Source organism: Ochlerotatus camptorhynchus, unplaced genomic scaffold, assembly GCF_037179485.1.
Source record: "Ochlerotatus camptorhynchus isolate MF236.1 unplaced genomic scaffold, CSIRO-AGI_Acam_v1.1 ptg000105l, whole genome shotgun sequence".
Taxonomy (NCBI): Eukaryota; Metazoa; Arthropoda; class Insecta; order Diptera; family Culicidae; genus Ochlerotatus; species Ochlerotatus camptorhynchus.
Genome location: NW_027040595.1, coordinates 1,113,008 through 1,137,192, shown reverse-complemented (window position 1 = coordinate 1,137,192; position 24,185 = coordinate 1,113,008). Strand labels below are relative to the sequence as shown.

The window sequence follows — 24,185 nt, the reverse complement described above, 5'->3', positions numbered from 1 at the left end:
AAAGGTTTGCGTTGGTGTCATTTGGGTGGCGAGAAAAAGGCATAAGAAGGTTTGTTTACAAAAAGCTTGTATGCCCTTTTCACATGTTGTTCTGGAATTTTATTTCGCATGCTATTAAAGAATCAAAGTGACGATTGACTCACAGATGGCGAGTGGGTGAAAATGGCAATGACGTTTTGATATCTGTCATATTGCATGACTTTTTTTTAGTACATCATCATTTTTGTAACCGCGGATCTTAAAACTAAGTGTCGCATGACCAGTTTTGGCTTTGCTTTGATTCGCCAATTCTACTGAATGGAAATTGGAGAGAATTGAAGCAAGTGTGCGTACAATATTTTTCGCACGATTAATTTACGTTTGGACGAAATTCAGTTTTTGTTTTTTACGATGAATGTGTAATGTTGGCACAAACGAAAGAGAATTAACGAAAAAATGTGTTCAGTGTTTGCAAAAATTCAATTTCCTTGAATGTAACGCAAAGATCATCGCCACGGAAATATAAAAAAAATTACCAGAGAATGTGATTCTCTCATTTGCTTCGCACACTCTTCTCCAACTTACCTTTGAGAATGCAATCCACACTAATATTGGTGGTAAAATTCACTGTCCATGCCCAGTAAGCTTATAAAATAAGAAGTGTATCGAAAATTAATTGGCAACATATTTGTGTTAATAAAAGTTCAAGAAGGTTACAGTTTTTGTTTCAGTTTTTACTTTATTGAAAATTGATGTGTATTGTATATGAAGCATACCTAAATCAAAACCTTAATTCCTGAAGAACGAGCGCACTTTTGACGAAACACCTTTCATTTGCAGTTGTGCATTTTCTGGATGCAGTTGTCCAATTTTTCTTGAATTCCTGCATGTTCCGTGAGACCGTTCCTTACTTCTTGAGGATTCTTTTCACAATTGCCCAGTATCTTTCAATGGATCTGAGCTCCCGACAGTTCGGTGGATTGATTTTTTTTTTCGACAAGCTGGATCTCATTGTTAGCACACCATTCTAGAACTTGGTAAGCGTAGTGTGCGGATGCTAAATCTGGCCAGAAGGGAAGAGGTGACTCATGCTGTCTATACAGGGGCAGCAGTATTTTCTCCAAGCATTCCTCTTTGTAAATCTGACCGTTTATTGTACCTTTTCTGAAAAAAAAATAGATGGCCGCAAACCACAGGTATAAATGGCTTGCCATGCCAGGACCTTCTGTACAATTTTTTCCAGTGTAATCGAACACTCCGCGTCGTCTACATCCTCCCTCGGTGATTTCGTATAAAACTGTTTTTTTTTTATAGAGATTTTTAGGCTAGTTACACACTCAGCAACGTTTTCCTTGTTCGGTAATTTTGTACCGAAAAAAATCGGTAAATGAAGAATGTTACAGATTTTTCGGTAAACAAAAATAATTTCACCAACCTTCGGTAATGTTTTACCGAAGTGACGGTAATCTGTCTTTTATATTGACGAACTTCGTTAAAAAGAGTACAGTAAGAACTGTAAAACAAAGCAAACGCCGAATTCGGTTAAAAAATACCGAACAAACTGCAAATTACAGAAACGTTTACCGAACTTCTGTACATAATTCCAGACTGTCAATCGAAAGACGGTCATATTTATTTCAAGTGTTAAAGTAAACAATAACAGTGATCGGAAAATCCAGTGAAAACAATGTAAGTATGTTCGCAAATACAGATGAATAATGCATCTATTAAATATTCCTAATGAGATTGATAATTACATGTATTTCTTTCATTTTTATGATTGCTCTTCAGACACAGCCAGGAATTCTGTGCTTTCGGGATCAGGTTCCAGTCAATGTTTCTGGACTGGCATCCCCATGGTAGCCACCTGCGAAAAGAAAACTCCAGCGAGCAATATATGTTATTTTAAAATATATTGTTACCTAGATGTTTACTTTTGAATAAAATCTCGTTAATAATAATGCAAAAATAGCTTAAAATTTTAATTCACCGGAAAAAAAACAAAAAATACACAAGATCAACAAATTTTCATTTACGGGACAGTTCAGTAAAAAAATACTGAATAGTTCGGTAAATAATTACCGAATTGTTCGGTAATTTTGACAGCTCATCAAAAAATCTGTTTACCGATCGTTCGGTAATCGTTTAGATTACCGAACGTTCAGCTGTTGAAAGTTCGGTAAAAAATTACCGAATACGGTAATAATTTCTAAGTGTGTAAGATTAAAAAATGGAGAAAAAATAATTGGGTTCTCAGAAGGAGATTCCCAATCTTGGCTGTGGTACATTTATCTTGCTATAATGAAAAGGTGTAGAAAACTGCCAAAAGGGCCAACAAAACGAAAATACAAACAAGGAACACTCAGATATTGTGGTAAAGGTTCGCCTCCTATAGAAAGGTGATGAGGGCGGCTGCTGCCGGGGACTCGTCACCCAACAGGTTCCGAATGCTGATTGACTCCAAGCCGAAGGCAGCCCGAAGGTCTTCCAACTCCGCGCAGTTCACGAGGATGTGCTCCACGGTGGCTGGCACTCCGCAGGTTTCACAGGTCCTCCGGAACGGTGTTCCTCCGAAGTTGTGGGAGACTCTGCTGTGCCCAGTGCGCAGCCTTGACACCACTCGCTGTTCTCGTAGGTTTGGTCGATCCTTCCAGGTTCCGGTGGTAGCCTTGATCTTCCGAAGATGGTGTGTCCTGTTGTTCCTCCACTCGGTGTCCCAGGGTCTCCGAATCGTCCGCTTGATCCACTTTTTGACATCTTGAAGCGGTACATTGCCGGTGGACCTGGGTCCGGTGTGGCCTGAGCCGGCGAGGTGATCGGCTATTAGGTTCCCTTGGATCCCACAGTGACCGGGTACCCACATGAATACTGTGTTGGGCGGTGCGTGCTTTACCGTTCCTTGGATCCACGGATGCTTCGGTGTTTCTGTTGTTAGGACCAATATCACGCTGTGTGAGTCAGTTACGACTAATATCGGCTTGTTGGCTGGTAGCTTAACCGCGTGGAGAATGGCCGCTGCCTCAGCTGAGAACACCGAGCATTGGGTCGGTAGCGATCTGCTCACAATCAGACCATCTCCGGAGACCCCCATTCCCACTCCGCTCGTGGAGAGAGAGCCGTCGGTGTACCTAACTTCATAACCTTGTTAGTGCGCCCCGAGAGTTTCGACAACTGTCCGGCGTAAAGCCAGCGAGTTGTCTCCTACCCTGAAGCGGTCCTTGATTCGGCTATCAATTTTAATTTTGTGCGATTGCCAACTTTTGTCTCCGTGCCAGTGGACCCTGGCCACTGGAGGGAGATCTACGTCGGCAGCCGTTCCTCGTCGAGGAGAACGATTCTGTTGTTTCCCGACGTTTTAACGAGAAAGGCAGCGGCTTTGGTAGCAGTAGCTGCGGTGAAAACGAGTCAAAAAGGTAGGATACCGGCTTCAACGCATGCAGCGTCGGCCGGGGTAGAGGGCAGGAGACCGGAGACTGTTCGAACGTAGCCATTGTACACCGGTTCCAGAATCTGGACGGCTTTCTCGGCGGCAAGGCATGTAATCTCTACACCGTACAGTAGGCGACAGTCGATAATGGCTCTAGCTACGCGGAAGCGGATTTCACGATTGTTGCGTATAAAACTTTTTGGCTAAATCCCACGTTGATACCGACCGGTTTCGCTTGTTACATACGCCACTACCTTGTCATCCAATTTTGGTTTTCTTCCAGATCTTGGCTAATCTTTCAAGGAAAGCTCTTTGCCAAACTTATAGATGACATTTTTTACGCTTGTGTGGTGGAATTTAACTCTTTTTGCTATTTGGTTATAGGTAACACCTTTTTCAGTGCACCAAATGTGCAAAATTTTCTTCTTCGATTCTAGTTTAATTCCAGCCATAGCATCAACGATCAACTCAAACTTCCACCTTTGACATGTAAACAAACATTTTCCAACATGCACACTAAAAAAAGTTCAATCATATATGAATAAACCTGCCTTAAAAGTTGTTAGTTACTTGTCGACAGCTAATGTCTTCTTGTCCGTCTTTACTTACCACGATAGCATGCATTGGATATAATATGATCATGATTATGAAAAATTTAGTTGCAAGCTTTCGTTACAGCAACATGAATTATTTAATATGATTTAAATTTGCTTAGGTCGGTTTAACATATATTTACTAGAATTCTGCACGGACAGTATCGTTTCGTAGCTCTTCATCGATGTGGTTCACGCTTATGTTGAAGAAGTAACTCAACCGCATCCTACACATCTTTAAAGCTGGCAATAGCTCTGATTTTTCTTCTTGAAGGCCTTACTTTGGCGTTGCCATGTTACAACGAGCTTAGCAACCCTCTTAACAACGTTTCGCTTGAGCTGGTGCGAAAGTCCGGCTTGATTCCAAATCTCCACAGCTTCGGTAGCCACAACTTGAATGCTTTGTCCGACTGAAAGTTGTTGGGTTTCATGCTTGAATCGAAAGTACCTGATGATGTCCAACTCCGACGACAAACGGTTTCTGGACAAATCACTGCCAACATTTCAAAGGGGCGTAATTGCGTTTGTAAACAATGGCTTTAGCCGTCGATTTCTCGCGAATAAAAGCTCACTCATAAAAAATAATGACACCAATAGGTAGAGGAATATTGCCTCTACCATCTAGCTTTTTTATTTTGAAGAAGTGAGCTTAAAGATGCGAGAAATCGACAGCTAAAGCCATTGTTTACAAAAGCAATTACGCCCCTTTGAAATGTTGGCACTGAAATGGTTCCTCGCAATACCGGTGATGAGATCCGACTTGAGCTTGGTTTTTGGTGACATGATTTTCTTTTTTGGTTCTGCTTGCTACGGCAATCAAATGGAAACTAATCAATTGTGTGATCCCTCTCCGCTCATATATCCTCCTATTGAATTCTAGAAACTTCTAAACAAATGTTATCAAGTGATTTGCAACAAAGTAGGTGATTTGCATTTATCGATTTCAATGATAGTTTGATTTGCTGGTGGACATACTGCAAGTATTGAAATTCTGAACTTTTCTTTCCACAGTAAATCACGAATAACTTTTTAACGGTTAAAAATGAGGTTAAAGTGTCTTCGGCAAAGTATTTGCTTATAAAATTTCCCATATTTTTGTTGCAATTGATTGATAATAGCGCTATGTTTAACACCCACTTCTGATGATTGAATGTACAACAAAAAACATCAGTTTAGAGGATTTGAAAAATTGTATCTAACAAAATGGACACAGAACATGCCGTAGCAATTTTTTCTCTTATATTTTGACCCTTGGAAATCTGCGAAAAATATAAAACATTTCCCAGACTTGCCGCCATACAAAAGTTTGTTTGTTAAACCTTTAGCTATCATTTGGAGGGTGAGCCCCTAGATTTCCAGACATAGTGCAATTTTGGGACACCCTAATATTTAGCAAATGTGAAGCCTTTTTTAAGTCTTTTATATTTCTTAATATGGTTTATTGTTTTTTTTTACGATAAACTGTTAGTTGGTTTTTAATGGAATTTATATATATATATATATAAATATCTAATATATATCTCTTTTTTTTATTCAATACATGCAGAACGTGTAATCAAAACGCGTGTAATCATCAAAGCAACAAACCATGATGTTTCAACATGCAATTGAACCCCATCTTTAGAAATAATGTTAAATGGCTGGCTAAGTTTTGACTTAAGGGGAAGTTCACCGCTCCGAAAAAAATAAACAAGTTGCTATTTTTCCAAAAAATATTTGGGAAAGATATCAAAAATCCAACGGCGCTGGTGGTGTAGTGGTAAGCGTGATTACCTCTCACCCCAGCAGGCCTGGGTTCAATCCCAGTCGGCGCCGCCGGGATGTTCTGAGGCATAACATCTCTGATCACGCCTTCCTTCGGATGGGAAGTAAAGCCGTTGGTCCCCGGTTCATGAGTTGATGGGTCGATAGGTAGGGTCCAGGTGTGGGAGCTGCCTTCCTGGAACGTCGGTAGCATTGGTGCTCAGCACGGAAAACGAGATCGACCAAAAAACAAACCAAAGGGAAAAAAAAAATCAAAAATCCAAAAAAGATCAAAAAATCACATGTCAAAATATTTTTTGCAAGTCATCATGGCATAAAATTGGACTCAAAAACCACAAAAATCAACTCTTCGGTTTCGCTGAGGGTCAAATTTTGTTCATGATGAGATAGAAACAAAACTTTTACATGTTAATTTTCTCAATAATCTAAGGAAAAAAAACTGATTTTCTTGGATTTTTATAAATTTTCCTAATGTAAAAAAAAAATTGAAACGTGCTCTAAATATTGTTTTTTTATTTTCGGGGCGGTAAACTTCCTCTTAACTCAAAATTTACCCAAGATGAACCAGCTGAAATCATTGAAAATAAATAAAAAAAAAAACTACAAATTTATTAATTGTTATTACATTTAATACATAATGGGAGGCCCCCTCGCGGCAGTTTCAATTTTAAAATATCCATTTGTTCTGGCCTAATATTAAATAAACAAATCCTTGGTAGATTTTTTGGGCGTTTAAAATGTTTGTGTTGATCAATGATCGATAAACTTTGTCTTCTGTTTGACAGTTTTTCAGGCCACGCATTACAATTGATTTGTGTAAATATATTAACATCAATAAACAACTTTTTCAGTAAAGTATATCGTGTTGCATAATATCCCATGTCTCATTTAAATTATGTGTAGCTAAATTGAGCTACATGAGCTACAATCGACACTCCGTCACTCTTTACTATCGCAGACTCGATGAAAATCCAGGCTACTTATATCACATTTCAAAATTTCATAAATTTACCTTCGTCACTCGATGGTCCTTCGATATCGATAAAGGTACAGTTGACTAATTATGACCAGATGTAAGAAGCCTAAAGCTTTATTACTAAGAAACCGTTCGCCTCACTTCAACACCTGAAGGTGACACCCGTCACACAGAAACCATTTTACGACAGGTGTCATACTCCGTACAGCCTATCATTGTGCAAGCGCTTTCGTTGACCTTTTTGCTCCTGACTGACCGAAACAACACCATCATGTCGAAATTGGTCAGGTCACTTCAAGTACAACAACTACATTGTTCAAACCACCGAAAGCAACGAGAGCTATCCATCGTGGGATAAATACTTGAGGCTAAATATGACAGTTGTTGTTACGCTTTGTGTTACATTTCTCGAAATTGCTTTCACGCTGCCACTGACTGGTATGATGAGGAAAATTCCCCAGAGGAAGAAAACTGCGATACAAGGATTGTATTTTTTCCAGGAAAACTCGGGGTAGGGCATGATGAAGATGTTTAATTAATTACTCAGGAGGATCTCGGTTATCCAACTTGACCGTACTGAAAGTCCAACCGATATGGTACTGGCATTTTTTAATTATGACTGTCGTCCTTGTAGCATCATTCTCTTGTCAGGAGCTGTAAATATAATACAAAGGTTTCATAACGTACGACCTGTAGATTGGAATGATATCATGAAATGTTCGATGCACAATGAAAAAAATCATAAATTGATTATTTAGAATTGCTAAGAAATTTAATACCACAATCCATATCACATTCTTATTTAGCTCTGTTGTACGGATAAAGTACGACTACGCCGTAAAAACACGTACATTCGTACGCTCAACAATACTAAACTGATAGATTTTATTGTTTCTACCTCACAAACATTCTGACACAATGGACGCTTTCGTGAGGCTGCCACTTGATTGTGTCAGACAGCAAATTAGCACTGTAATGGCATTAGCACGCTATTAAAACGGTCACTTGGTCGGTTGGCTAGGTTTCACCACATTACCATTCGCCTACAATGTCATGTTCTTCCTTTGGTCTGTGGATTGCAATCTCCGGTGCTGCACAACTCTCACATACACAAACGGAAAACGTATACTTTTAGCCTCTGTTGCTTCCCATCTACTTTAGTGCCATCTAAAGAGTAGGAGTTGGTACGTGCACAGATATAGGAATAGGCCGAGTTGCAGCTTCTCATTTACCGAAGTCAAACCTCACCGCACAATAGCGGTCATCTTATTCCGTTCGTTGGTCGGCCGTAAATAGCTTTTAGATGTCGTGCGCCCCCATCTTACAGTGAACTGCCCTTGGTAGAGTGGTGGTTACCCGTTCATGATAGGCACAGGAAGAAAGCAGAAAGCCGTTCGTTCACATACAATTATTTCTCTGCCACAAAATTCAATTTACAAGTATGACATTGTCGTGCTTATTAGGGAAATATTCCGACCCTTATGGTGGAGCACTGATATGTGAAAGGTTCTACGTTAATGGCCGATTTACACTATAGTGCTGGTTCATAATGCTGATTAACCATAATTGATGAAAACCGGTCAAATTTGTGCAAGAAATTGATGCTCCAATATTATTCAAATCCGAAAAACTGTTTACATCATGCTAAGAACCATTAACCAGCACTAGTGAATCAGCACAAGTGTAAATCAAGAGGCGAACCAGCTCAAGGCTGAAAATCTCTCTAAAAATGCCAAAAAAAGTGTAAACCAGGCATAGGTGTGCGGTTAAATTGTACTTTTAGGTTGTTATAACACTTATTTCCTATCACAAATGTCAGATAATTTAAGCGATTTTTTCTATGGGCCACTTTTTGTGAAAAATATTGATAAAAATGTGTTTGTTGCAAGATGCAAAATGTCAGAAGAAGAAGGGAAGTAAAGCCGTTGGTTCCCGGTTCATGAGTTGATGGGTCGATATGTAGGGTCCAGGTGTTTGAGCTGCCTCCCTGGCGTCAGTAGCATTGGTGCTCAGCACGGAAAACAAATGAAGGAAAAAAAAGACGTCTGAGATAAACTTGTAGAGAAATGTTTGTATAATAATAATAATTACAGGTAATTCTAATTCTATTCGCAAATTATCATTCAAATAAGCATAATATCATTAGCAGACAGATGAGATAAACTCCCATCTATTGGTAATAGTAATTTGTATGATTCAATTGTTATTAGCAAGATATTGACGATGGAATTCAATAGTGACAGTTACGTTATATCGAGTAATCCTCCTGTTTATATAATAATCTTAGTGATATCTAAGTTACATAACAATCCTTTAAAAAAAATTCGAAATATCCAGCGTTAGTTCATTTTCTTGGTTGCTATATCAATCTAATTTGCTTGTTTATCCAATGTAAAAAAAAATGTGTGGATATTGGTTGATTTGATAAGAAACTTAAATTAATTTGATTAAGAGATATTCCCAAATCTTTTCCGCTGTACCGTCTGAACTCATGTTAAGTTAATTCTGAAAGACATGGGAACCTTTTTTATGTTCGTTCGATTTAAGTTCTATCATTTGTATACCTTATCTCATAGTGCATGTTATTTTTTTCTCGTCCGCTTCGTTCTTGTCTTACGCTGACAACACTTAACCTTCTAGGCACTAGGAACGATAAGAACATAATTCGATGTGACATATTCTCGTTTACGTACGAACAATATTTAAAAAGTGAATATGTTTGTATTGCTCAGACCCAGATCTCTTAGCTTCTTACCTTCTAAATGAAGAACATGTTTAATACAGTAGATAATAAATCATAGAGGCCACTTATCTAGACACAGTTGAAGCAACATATCCGGAATAATTTAAATGAACGGATTTAGTTTTCATTATTTATTCATACGTATATATCTTCAAAGGAAGATTGATCAGCAACAAAACAACAACTAAGAGTTATGGAAAATTTTGTAATCGTTATTAAAACCTAGTGATTGCAAACCGCGGCCCATAACCTTTAATGGCACATTATAACAGTTAGAACAAGTAATTGCATCTATGTTTAATGATAATTTTGTAGACAGTGTTTCTTTGACCAATAAATCCATTGAATTGGTCGATGAACCTAACGAAATAAAACAGCCAGTTAATAACAGTAGTAGATTTGAAGGTTTTCACCCAATTACATTAGATGAACTTAAAGTTATTTGTTTTTTATTGTGAAAATCGACTGGAGTAGATAATGTTAATGCTAGAGTTATTCAAGATTGCTTTCATGTCATTGGCTACAGCTTGCTGGACCTTATTAATGAATTATTGCAAACTGGACATGTGCCACAAATTAGGAAGGAATCCTTAGTGGTCCCTATACAAAAAGTTGCTGTAACGATTAAAGCCGAAGAGTTTCGTCCCATCAACATGTTGCATACATTAGAGAAAATTTTAGAACTTGTTGTTAAAGGCCAGCTGTTGGAGTATTTAAATAGTAATAGTTTGTTGATACCAGAACAATCGGGATATCGGGAAGGTCATTCTTGTGAAACCACGTTGAATTTGGTATTAGCGAAGTGGAAAATAGCTTGGTGTGTAAAGATACGATTGTTGTTGTTTTTTTTTTTTTTTGATCGAAAACGCGCTTTAAAAAAAGTTTCTAGGCCCTTATTGTTACGACCAATCAAGCGCTTTGGAATTACGAGTACTGCATATAAATGGTTTGAAAGCTATTTGTCTGACAGAACTCAACGGACTGTTTTTAATGATTCTGTTTCCAGTCCCGTGGGTAATAACTTTGGAGCGCCCCAGGGAAGTGTATTAGGGGCCCTGTTATTTATTATGTATATTAATGACTTGCGATGCGTTACGATGTTGCAATATTAATCTTTTTACATATGATACTGTGTTATTCATTGCAGCTAAGGATTTAGATGATGCCGTTTTACACTTGAATGAAAGTTTACGTGTTTTCTACACGCAAACTCGGAAGTACCCATTAAATGAGTATCTTGTACTCATTTTTTGAAGTTATTCAAATCTGTCAGAAAAAATGGGTATTTTCAAAAAACAAAAAGCGGGTACTTTTTCCTCATTTGAGTAAATGTCTTCTGCAAAAAAAATGGGTACAAACATGCTTTCAATAAACGTCAACACATCTCTGACGAAGTGAAGACCCAAAGTGTTTAACTTTTTTTAATAAGTGGGTGTTGCTATCATTCGCGAATCGAGTATTGGCTATTTCATTCGAGACAATACTCACCGAAACCATTTCAAAAACCGTCGTTATAGGGGTTTGGAACAGGTTGTTACGAGGTAAGAATTAGAAGTGCATGATGAAAACTAAGACACGTATTTTGAAAATGTGTTCCGTTTTAGGCAAGCGAAGAAAAGGGGAAAAGCGGACCTGTGCAATGAGCAGCATCTATTGCGGACCGACCAGCAGTGAACTGGATCGAGTTCTAAAAGTGTTCTTTTGCAAGGACAACTTAATGCCACAGAACTCGGAGTAAAGTCTGTTTTACTCATTTCATGAGTTAAGCCACTTTTCTTCAAAATGGGCCTTTTTTACTCTTTAATGTTTTTTTTAAGTTAGCATGTAAGTAGAATAAAATAATGCGTTTGATTTTGAGATGTAATAGATTCACTTCCTCAACTTTGATGCTAGACGCCTTACCAGTGTTGGCCAAAATCAAGATCAGAAAATCAAAATCAGCAATCTTTCAAGATCAAGATCACCTAAAATCACAGGCACCAATATCACAAGCCATCAGCACCACGAAAATCACACGTGATTTTGACCAATATCAGCCGTGATTTTCGATTCTCAAAATCAACCAGCATCAATATCAACCAAGATCAAAATAATCGAAAATCATAGGATTAGAAGATATGTGAAATTCTAAAGTTTGGGGCATTCCGAAATTCAAGTCAACATTCCGGATGAAATTAAAATGGTGGATTACAATCCAAGATGGCTCCCACAAATCCAAGATGGCGGACCAAAATCCAATATGTCCCTGGACAGGGAATATGCATCTAAACCCATGCAATATGGATATCTTCGGAATGAGATCGATGAGGGGAAGTGGAAAATTGGCATCCGCAGCCTATTTGGAATACAAGATGGCAGACCAAAATCCAATATGGCGGCCCCCGGACAGGGAATATTCATCTAAACCCATGCAATATGGGTATCTGCGGAATGGGCTCGCTGAGTGGAAGTGGAAAATTAACATCCGCCGCCATTTTGGAATTCAAGATGGTGGGCCAAAATCCAATATGGCGGCCCTGGACAAGGAATATGCATCTAAATTCATGCAATATGGGTATCTACAGATGGGCTCAATGAGGGGAAGTGAAGAATTGTATATTTGACTATGGTATTCATTTTTAAAGTAGTTAACGGTTTGCTGTCTCGATATTTGTGTAATCGAATTAAAAGAGGAAGTGATTTTCATAGATATAATACTAGAAACGCGGCTGAAATAAGAACACCACATTTCTTGACTTGTGCTTCAGAAAATTCATTATATTCTAAAGGAATAAGTGTTTTCAATTCAATGCCTAGACATATCAAACGTTCAGCAACACTTACAGAATTTAAAAGACACTGCATTTCACAAGTTAAAGGGCGAACACGAAATTATTGCTACACATTCAACAGGGCATAACTTTTTTACCATTGGGTAAAAATCAACCAAATTTTGCACACTTTCTCATTGATGTGTATTGTGTACATGCTGTCAAACTCGAAGTCATGTTTTTCGATTCAACGAAAATGGAGGTGAACCAACGCGAGTTGAGAGAACAAATTCTTTCCAAACACCTGGAATTTCCTGACCTGTCGCACCGGCAGTTGGGAAAAATGTTGAACATTCACCATTCAACCGTCTCCAGAGTGTTGAAGCGGTTCCAGGAGCGGTTGACGTTGGACCACAGCAAAGGAGCTGGAAGAAAACCGGGACCGAAGGGAGGGAAAGGTGAAGCGGATGATTAAAGCAAATCCCAACGTCTCAAGCCGTGATTTGGCTAAAAAGATCGGCATGTCGCAGAGCTACGTCCAGAATGCAAAGAAGAGAGCTGGACTACATACATACAAGGTACAGAACTTCCCAAACCGCGATGAGCGGCAACAATCGACGGCTAAAACTCGGGCACGGAAGCTCTACGAGAAGATGCTGACAAAATATGGCTGCTGTGTGATGGACGACGAAACGTATATAAAAGCCGATTTTAAGCGAATTCCGGGGTTGGAGTTTTTCACCGGCAAGAGCAAGTTCGATGTGGACGACAAATTTAAGAAGAAGAAAATGTCGAAGTTCGCCTCCAAATATCTCATTTGGCAGGCCATCTGCTCTTGCGGACTGAGTAGTGAGCCTTTCGTGACAAAGGGCACAGTAAATGGCGAGATCTACAAATCTGAGTGCCTCGAGAAGCACCTTTTGCCGTTCTTGCAGCAGCACGACGAAGCTCCGCTATTTTGGCCAGATTTGGCATCATGTCACTATTCTAAAAGTGTCCTGGAGTGGTATGAGGCCAATTCTGTCCATTTTGTTCCAAAGGACATGAATCCGCCAAACTTTCCGGAGCTGCGCCCGGTGGAGCAGTACTGGGCAATAATGAAGCGGGAACTTCGGAAGAGCAAAAAGACAGTCAAAGACGAGAAGGACATGTTAAGAAAATGGAAAAAAAAAACTGAGAAACTGGTACCGGATGACACTGTAAAGACTTTGATGGAGGGCATCAAGCGAAAATGCGTTTAATTTTACACTCAAGGCTCCATCGATTAGCTTTTCTTTTGATTTTTGAAGTAAATATATGTATAAAACTACCCTAAAATTTTGGTTTGATTCTAAACATTATAAGAAAATTGGCATGATATTTTCGGTGTCGCAATAATTTCATGTTCGCCCTTTAATACCCTGGACAGACTATGGCTTATATCATGTAATATAGGCTGTCTTGCAATGAGCACTCATACATTGGATTTCCAGTGAAAACTAGATGTATGTGTGTTCATTGCAAGACAGCCTATATTACATGATATAAGTCATAGTCTGTCCGGGGTATAAAACTGTCTTTTGAACAGTTATCCAATGATTTTTTTTATGAATAGACAAATTATGTATCTTGACGAAGTTATCTCTAACGGATTATTTTGTATGGATAGCTGTCATAATGACTTTTTAATAATTATTGTAGCACTGTTCGCCACGATAGTGATGATGATTTTTTGATATTTGATTTAATAGTAGTATATTTTAAAAAAGTAGGCTACAAAGGTTTGAGCCTCGCGCGCGTATTATGGATATAGAGGACTGAATTTAAAATTTGATAAAAAAATGCAATTTGGAAGATACCTTGAGTTAGTAGTAAGTTTTCTGGTGGTTTGTGAGCATTCCTGACATTGCTGAAAATTATGATAGCATCAGATTGCGGGGTTTCCACTGTAATAGGATGATTTGTTGATTTTTCATTAACGCTTGATCGCTTGTAGTACTTATGAATATTTTAGGTGGACTAAAAGGCGAACTAAGAGGTGGACGCCTGAGCTTTTTCACATGTATATCGCTGTGAAGCAACTGTAAACTCTAGAGGGAATTTATATCTGTAACTGTAACCAGTTCGATTTTGTTTGCTTACCTGGTTAAGTTGTCATATTTAATTATCTTGAAGATAAATCGTCCAGCTCAAACCTTTGTAGGTGGGTAAGAGGTGGGACCATCATCATCATCATAATCAAAAGAAACAACACGTTGTGAATGTGAGATTATAATGTCATGACTATTCCAAATTAACATTCTGATATTTGATTCAAAAGGATGATAATGAACTTGCATCCACGAATGAACAAAAACATAAGTTGGTTTTGAAACTCAGTAGTTGTCTTGATCAAGAGAACGCTGTCATTCAAATTGGTTTATCTTTTAAGGTTTCCTCGATTTTTAGCTAATTTGAGTGTGGACGAAATGGTTCTTATCTGTACTGCTAACGACTCTCTGCAACGTCAAATTTCCATGGTGTAGAGACTGTTGGTAGAACCATCATGTCCTCCGTCTGGTGTCACGAAACATAAATCGAATCATCAATCAATTTTAATAATTAATTCGTTGCTCCACAGTGAGCAGGCAATGGGAGTTTCGCCTTATTTTAGTTTAAAAAGCTGCGAGATGCCTTCCGCATATATTCTACAATGTTTATATTCCAAGCCATTACACCGTACATATTTTATATGATTTATTTACATCCTAATTGTCGATCGGATGCAACATAGCACTGATTGAACTAGCAAACAAACAAAGTGCCATCATTTATTCCAGTTCGTCAAGTGCAAACATATTAGGTCTGCATGTTTCTGGAAAAGCACTAAACAATTTCCCACATTAATAACCGACAGTACCGAGCGAACCATAAAACAAACTGACCAAGTTCACAAAGGCCTGAATCAAGAGTTAATATAACTGCTCAATAGGCAATTTTTCATCGTTCGCCCTCATGGAGTACAACGTCATTACATACCTACCACTCATGTGTTTTATTTTCGCTTTTTCTCGTGCACACTTTGAAGCATTCCAATGGGCCAGAATTATGACCGCGTGCTCATGACGACGTTCCCCTCTAGGTTCGCATATCGCACAGGCCGGTTTATACTGCCGAATCAAGCACCGTGCGTCGTGTCACACGGCTCCTAGGAAAATTTATGTATTACATCCATTATTGTTGTGTTCGGATGATATATGGCAGCACGCTCCGTCGCAATAAAAATATGATCAACCTATGGTACACACGGGTTAACATTTGCTCCCAAGTCAACGCCGGGCGATGACTATGTGCCATGCAACACGGGCATAATCCGAATAGTTGGTGGACATAAGAGTTCCTGGAAAGAGGTAAACCATAAAATGGGGATTCCTGGAGCTGGCCTGTCCACGGGGAACGTTTTTATTTTACGCATGGAAACGGGTATGTGGCATTCGACACAAGACATGTCCCCTTGTTCTGACAGTTCTGAACATAAAATGGTATTGAGGTGTGCAAAGCAAATATACTCTTAACTTTGGCTATCCATCCATGGCGTGGATGGAAGCAAGGTATTGACACATAACATGGAATAAAAGTATCAATAAGTGATAGAAATAGATATTTCATGAATTTCTTTATGTAAATACAGTATATACCTATGGATATGCTGGTCATGTGCTACAACCAAACATCTCTTTCCCAAATGATTGAAAATAAAACATCCAGATGATGGGAAATCAACAAGATATTTTTATCATAATCAAGGAATAGAAGAACTGTGAATCAATTCGACTTTTTTTTTAATATTGCGAAATTACAAACAAACTACAAAGCGTCAGTTTTTTTTTTGTGGAAAATCGTCCTCTATTAGATTTATTAGCAGAAACTCATGTTGTGGAAATTGAGGCATTTTTCATCAGTATAATATTCCGGGTTATAATGTTGCTGCTTGTTTATCACATTCTCGACATTCTGGCAGTGTTGCTATTTATGTCAAATAATCAGTTCTAATCATCCTTCGTTTCAACGATGTCAACTGGATCTTGAGCATTAGATTGTACGTAGCACGAAGATGGGCAATTATGGTGTTTTGTATTATTCTCCCAGTTCTCCTGACCAGCGTTTTGTTTAAGTTTTATAGAGAACTGGTTCGAGAGATTCCTTGTTTCTAGTAAATTAAATACATAGGCTGGTGATTTTATTTTTAATAAACGAGCTAATTACAATTTCCAGGCACAGTTGAACTTTAATTATCACGATTTTTTTTCCAATTTAGATTTCCCAGAGATGAACCAGTCTGCGGCTGAGAATTTCCTAAAGAATGTAAATCAATCAATCAATCAAATTTGGATTATATTTGATCAGTTTTGGATACTGTTTTGAAAATAACTTATCATGAGGCCTTAGTGATTAATGTGTAAGAGAATATCAATCATTACAATGGTTTTGAAAAATTTAAGCGCTTTAGGACAAATTCTAAACAATGTGTGTTCGAATCTTGTTGCGAGAAGCGTGGATTTCAATACTTGTCGTAGCAAGTAATTTAGATAAATCTACAGTCCACATCGCGCTCTCTTGCCGAGTGGATCTATTTGCTTTTTGCTGAAGTAATTGTTGCTGCTGCCTAAAACTACAACAAATTTAAACAGCACTTCTCAATGCTAAATATTACCTGCAAATGTTCTACCTTGTTTGACTCATATTCCTTTTCGATCCCCTAGGGATGAACTAGCCTAAGGCTAAAAATCTCTTAAATAAAGAAAAAAAAAAAAAAAAAAAAAAAAACCTTTTCGATCTTTGCTTGGACCCCACTATGGGGCATTTTTTTCATACAACCAGGCGGTCAAAAATATATCTATCATTTTTTCACAATTTCTGCTATTATTCTTGCTTTGTTTCATCAATATAAGGTGTGCGTTATCACTTTTCAACATTTTCACGACCAACTTTTGAAAAGGGCCTAACTTTTGATTAATTAAAATTTAATTTTTACGATTTTATAACGGTTACAGTTTCAAGCTTGTTTTCAGAGAATAAAATCTATTGAGCAAAGACAACCTACCATGGTTTTGTTATGTAAAAATGTATTGAAATATGTTTATTTTTTTCAACAAATCTTCTGTAAAAAAATACAAAAAGCCATGATACAATAATCAAAATCAAATATGTTTCAACGAATTTCTTTTTATTCCTCTGTTACAATATCATCATGAACAAATTCTTCTACAATTTCATCGATTGCTTTCATAAGTTCCTCCAAGGCATTGAAGTTATTAGTATCGACTACTGAATCACTTACAGAATTTTCAAATATCATGAAACGTTTCACGATGTCGGGATAATCCAGGGATACTTTTTTCTTTCGTCTTTTTGCCATCCAAATGGAACTGATCAGTGGGTCCGATTCATTAATGGCACGAATAAAGACATCATGTAAATTTTCTACTCTTGATCGTTTTCTTGCATGATGGGTTTGATATTTTTTCAATTGTTTATGTTGACTTTCTGCTGCCTCTTCCGCTAATGAACCAAGTGGTGCTGGTGAATGTATGATTATTTCTCCGGCATGAGCGAGAACTTAATGCACGGTTGCAGGAATTTTAAACCAATCATACAATTTAAGATGGAGCCTATATGTTTCCTTGCAATATGCATCAAATTTTTCCGGGTTTATTGCCTCTTGGCAGTTAATAGCAATTAATATATTCCGGAATCTGAAAATTAACTCTTCATCAATGTTCAGCACGGAGCTTAAAAGCTTGGGATTTCCAAATGCTCTTCGACAAACGTTTCCTGTAGTACTGATACCTGCTCCACCCGACCGTGGTTGATCTACTCTTACTCCAAATTTTTCGTAAAGCTGTGTCGTCACATGTTTTTTTCTTTGTTCATATAGTTCTTTGGACGGTTTCGTTACCTTCCATTTTTTGATATCCATTCTATATGCAATATGCAAAAGGCATTCGAAAAATCTTATCCAAGCATGAAGTGGAGATATGCCGTAATGCAAGGCTTCTTCATTTGATATAAATCCTTCCTCGAATTTCTCTGCATCATTCATTACATTTGGTGTTGCCCCACATATTGGACAATTCTGCATCGACGAATTTCCAGTGATATAAGTTAAGACTTTTCCGTCTATCATACTGAGGACAAAATCAAAATCAACAAGTATAAACTTGTCGTTTGAGAGTTCAATTTTCACTGGCGTTAGTTCACTCATTTCTTTTTCTACATCCTGTTTTGTAGCCAGAATAACTTCTTTACTCTCTTTAATCAATTCAAGGATGAATGGCCTACAAAATCGAATACTTTGAGGCATGGGATTAAACCACATAATTTCCTTTCGATCATTGTACATGAACAACTGAATTGGTGTTAAAGTGGACGAAAATACATCTGAATCGTCCTGACATCCTTCTGGTAGCACTTGATGATATTGCGAATATCCAGTTGATCCGTCCATACTCCAGCTACATAGAAGAACCAGCTCCGTAGAAACTAGATCGTTGCTATCCATATACTCGTTGCGCTCTGCATCAATTATTTGGACGATTCGTTTCACTGTATTTTCCATCAGCGCCTGGAGTTTCACTCTTATTTTCAATGCACTTTCTTCGATGAATTCACTAGGAGGGGCGCATATTTTTTTCACTGCTCCGATCACATAACAAGGTGGAAATCTTGAAGGTGATTCACTATGTATTACTTCGTATTGAAATCTACTCAATCCAGCCTCGCACTGAAAATAAAATTTCGTTTATACAACGAAATCGCTCGTTTGTTCTACGAATTTATTCGTTGTTTTCTGCAACGAAATGGATTTGTACATTGTATGAAGCTAGTTTCGTTAGAACTGCCACACTCGCTATCGCTACACCCAACCAGCGGGCCACAAGTGTTGGTTGTGGAGACCGAAAAATGTGGAGTGTGTTAGTGAGGATGGGTAAAAATAACTTCATTATTGTAAGCGATAAACATGACAAAAATATAAAATTAGGCTTCAGACCGGCCTCGAATCATGAACCTTGCATTTGCCAGAACTGCACCTTATCCATCACTCTATCTGTGCTACGAGAAAGGGATAGGCTAAAGGCAAATAAGAAGTACTCATGGAGCGGTAATTCGATTTCGTTTGCTTTTTCTGCTGCTTGCATGTATTTTTTTTCTCTGACATACAACCACCGTGACCAGTATTTTGATTTATAATGGTAGCTTGCATGTATTGGTCAAACCAGTATCCCATCTCCAACACACAATCAGAACTTTAGGAGACAATAAGCGCAGTTGTTGGTTTGATTGTACGAAGATGAATTTGTATATTATACGAATAAGGCGTAATATTGACATTGCGCCAGATGACAGGGAAAACGAATGTTTCGTACCATTTATGATAGATGTGTTGTATGTACGATATTGATTTTTACGAAACGGTTTTCAGAGAAATAACGAAAATACATTTTCAGTGCGATAAGTACACTAAAAGCCTCTTCTGGTGACATCATTCCTCGTTGATCAGTTAGTTGAGCCAGCATGGTTTTAGAGCTTTTTTGGTTTTTTAAAATATGCTCAATAACTTTAACTAAATTAAAATCCTTTCGATTATAAGCGGTCCGTCTTGCAAATAACAAAGCTTTCTCGATGGTATCGAATTTTGGATCAACTGCTTCTTTATCGATGACGCGACGTTTTCCTCTTTCACTCAAATCCAAGAAAGGTTTTGAAGGTCATCCACGTTTTGTTCCCGAGGCCGAGGTTGAGGCAACACATTGCTCCTGTTCGATGAATTCCTCGATGCCAAATTCTCCATCAAGCCAATTCCGAAAATACGACTCAAATCGCTCTTTCGTGCAATTAGCTTCATGCCATTTGTTGATGTATTTAGTAACGATTTTATTGATCTTTTCATCGAGACGTTTACGTTTTTCCACCGAGATGTTATAATTTTCACAAATGAATTCAATGGCTCTGTGAACATTGTCACTATGGCTTAATTTTGCGTCTAATAGATTAATAATGATTCTATTATCCATGCTCACACTTGGTCTCAACCGTAAATTTGAATTACACTGTAGTAGTTTAAATAAAAGCTACACAAAATACACTATGGCTTCAAATTGACACTACAGTAGGTTAAGTACAGACTTAGGTATAAATTAAACTCATCAGCGCATATGCGTAGGTACATACTTACGCATATGCTTCTATAATCGTCATAACCCAGGTACTTACTTTAGAATAAAGCATAAACGAATGTAGTTTTACGTTCATCCAACAGTGAACTTTATGATAATGATGGCTTCTTTTTACAAAAGAAAGCCCTTAAGCCCTTTTTAAAAGTTGGTCATGAAATATTAGAAAATGTTCTTTAACAATATATTTTGACTATACCAACCGAATATAACTCCAAAAGTTGCAAAATAATTGTTGAAAAAGTTTGTTTCCAAGCCGGCTCTTGTACAATTTGAAATCTCCCATAATAACCGAAAATTTTCAAATCGCTTATATTTCCAATGGGGCAGGTTGGGGCAGGCAAACTCTTCAGTACTTGTTAGAGTACACTCAAAACTTCATCCAGAGCTGAGAATTAGCCTGGGAATGTGCGAGACTCGAAAGTTTGTGATCAATAAAGTTAAATTTTCATTAATTTTCAATATTTTTTTTTTGTCTATTTTTATTTTTATTTTTTTTTTGTCTTCATCAAATTTCCAAATGGATTTTATTTTCGGAAAGCTTATTAAATTACCTTTCCAACGATGTATAATGATGTGGTAGTTATATGATAAATAGTGGATGAAATTTTATTGAGTGGTAGTGTATTTTTGCGGCAAAATTTGTACTTTTCTTACTCTTTTTTGACTTCGACATCCGATATCTCAGAAACTAAAACTCCTAGAAGCTTGAAACTTTCAGATTCTCTTAGTTGAAATGTTTACTATCGACCCAAAATAACGAAATAAGGATTAGTGAAAGTCGATTTTTTGATTTTTGACCGCCTGATATCTGATAGTGGACCCTCCCATAGGTAATCCTGCTTGAACAGCGACCTATAGTAATCTGCTTGGAAGTCGATTTGGAGAAACTTTGTTCTGCAGCCATGACGCCTAAACGCAAAAGAAAAGACAATCTCTTGATCCCTTTTCTGATGAAATTAATTTGAGCTCACGGATAATGAGAATGATCCATCATGCAGACAAAAGTCTAATAAACTTTCCCGGCTTAATTTCAGGCAGAGTTAATGTACACGTGCATCCATCCCGCGTGATAGAGGCACGCTTTCTATCAGATCGTAGGTGCTTGGTACATTTCGAGACGAATTATTTCGCGTCTCTTTTTTGTTCCTACGCGCCTCATTCGTGTCACATGTGCTGTGTCTCATGAGCTAAGCTCGGCGAGCTCCAGCAACGTCCTGTGTGCATGCTAAAAGTGGCTGGTTGGTGATTAAGAAAACAACGGAGAACTGTTGATCGAGTATTCCTGGCACATTCTCGTGTTGCTGGTACAGCTGATTGATTTGAATCAGTTGGTATTCATATTTTGAGGGTGGAGAGATTGTGGTTTTATAGAAGCATTTCAAGCGGAAGATGAGTTAAACGATTACGGACCAATTACCGGCGGGGTTATTTGTTACCGATCCATGCGCATGGAATTTTTATGGTTCAAAATATTGATTTTGCTCCACCAAGTTCAAACGATTTCAAATCAGCTCCTGATCATTATCACAAAATTTGATCTCATTTGATTAGGAAGATGATGATCTTCTGGCATGCTCCATTTACTACTCAGCAGACAACATTGGAATAATAGGACAAACAATCCAGGCTATTATGTCATAAGGGTAAGATGCAGTGTTGCCCTGAAAGCAGACGATTAATCCTACCAGAAAGTTATCAACTTGGAAATTAATCAATAACTAATTTTCTTGACATTCAGTTAAAAAGTGGTTTTCAACAAAGTTGAAGCTGGAAAAATTTCACGTAAGCGGGGGGAGGGGGGGCTCCGATGAACAACTTTTCCGTAAATCATTATGGTGTACGGCTAGAACGATGAGGACAAAATGTACACTTATCTTATAGTAATTCCCATATAAACTTTAAAGAGCCAGTGCAGAATAAGGTCGCCACCAAATTAGCTCAAATTTTGGGAGATTGATCTGCCTGATATGGAACCGATTGAGCGTGGTGGATCAAATTGAAACCATCATAATATAATAGGTACTTTGCAGCTGGCAGCTGGGGCCTCATAGCCTAGTAAATAAAGGCTTGGTATTACCAAGCCGGTGGCGGCGGGTTTGATTCCCGGTCCGGTCGAGGGAATCTTTCGGGTTGGAATTTTTTTTGACTTCCCTGGGCATAGAGTATCATTGTGCTTGCCACACAATATACAAATGCATGCATTGGTATACACATCGAAAGCTCTCAATTAATAACTGTTGAATTGCATTTAGAACACTAAGTTGAGATTAAGAAGAAGAGAAGTTTGCAGCTGGCAGAGAACCAATAGTTCGGAGGGCCCTTTAAAAAAATATATTCGATGTTGAAATTGATTCGTGTGACTTCATCCAGCAGTATTTTCAGCCTTTCAAGCTGTAGCCGAGTAAATTTAATTTCATGCGTCGAACTGTTCGGAAAATCAACGAGAAACGTGGACGTGCAGCAAACTTTGATGAAATTTTGTGGACTGCGTAATAATTCGAGGAACTGCGTAAAACTTCATAGACGTACAGGGCATTTTGAAAAAGTTCAGGGAATTTCGTAGAGATAGAATACTTCAGGGATCTTCGTTTCAGTTTAGGGAACTTCATAGCAGTTTGTCAGAGATCTTAACAAGCTCAATGAGCTTCCTGAGGATGACAATTTTGGAACATCGTTTTATTTCAAGGAACTTTGAAATTTGAGTAAATTTTCGAAAACTTAAGGAATTTTTGTAGATTAAGGAAACGTTGCATAAGTAACAGGATATTCTATCAGATATGCTCCCTAGACAGCCAGGAAGCATAAAAAGATCAGCATTGTCTGATGTTCTTCTGATCTGAATTAGAGAGTTACTAAAAATAGGATGACTTAAGAATATGCTGTGAAAATCATAATTTTTCAAATGAATAGATCAACTTTCAATATGGTATTTTCCAAATTTAAACCATACAATCTTGCAATCTAGCGAGCGGATGCGACGAGATTTTGAATCATATTCCGGTGCTGCGCCGATCCTGGTGGCAACATGGTGATTTGATTGATTGATCTGTTGCAGGTTGTAGCGAAGGCTGTACGACTTTCTGGTCAACCATTTGTTGTAGCGAGATGGTGGCGCTTGGTGGTTGCTTTGTGGAATTGGTTCCGATACTCAGGTGCCTCCTTCTGACACTGTTGGTATACAAAGGCAAGGTCGTCCATTATCGAACCGAATAGGTTATTTCTTCTTAGCGATTACGGAAATCGACGCGAAAACGATGCCATCGAAACCCCAGAGTAATGGTCCTTAAAGTCTATGTATAGTTGACTCAGAAGCCACCTAGATCGTACCGTGCCAACCAGAAAGTGATTTGAAGGAACGGAACAAAAGGTCGGTAGTCTTGGTGATATTAATAATTTGAATGGTAAATATATCACTGCTTATCTGAGTTAAAGCCAACGATGCCCGCTCATGTCACTATTTTGCTGCAGCTATTTAGTATAGACCGTGCCATCACCCAGTGGGTCACCGCTTCTGCTATAGAATTTATCTGAATGCTCGATCACATTATGAACATTAAAAAAAATCTAAACATTTTTAACGCAATGGTAACAAACAGGGTTGCTTCCACTCACTTGCTATAAAAAAAATATTTTTCGGAATTATGCAATCATTAGATGTTATAATGATATGTTGTACTAGTAAGTAACAAGAAGAGGGGGTAAAGTATGTGTTTGACTCATAAAACCTGTCAATTTCGCTTTCAGAGCGTCACAATCAG

General features: G+C 38.0%; 1 protein-coding gene across 1 annotated transcript; it reads right to left on the bottom strand.

Annotated features, from left to right (window-relative positions):
* Positions 1–2,368: 2,368 nt before the first annotated feature.
* On the bottom strand, positions 2,369–3,070 carry LOC135699236 (uncharacterized). The gene has a single exon (XM_065219439.1). The coding sequence runs from the start codon at positions 3,068–3,070 to the stop codon at positions 2,369–2,371; it is 702 nt and encodes a 233-aa protein (XP_065075511.1).
* Positions 3,071–24,185: the final 21,115 nt, after the last annotated feature.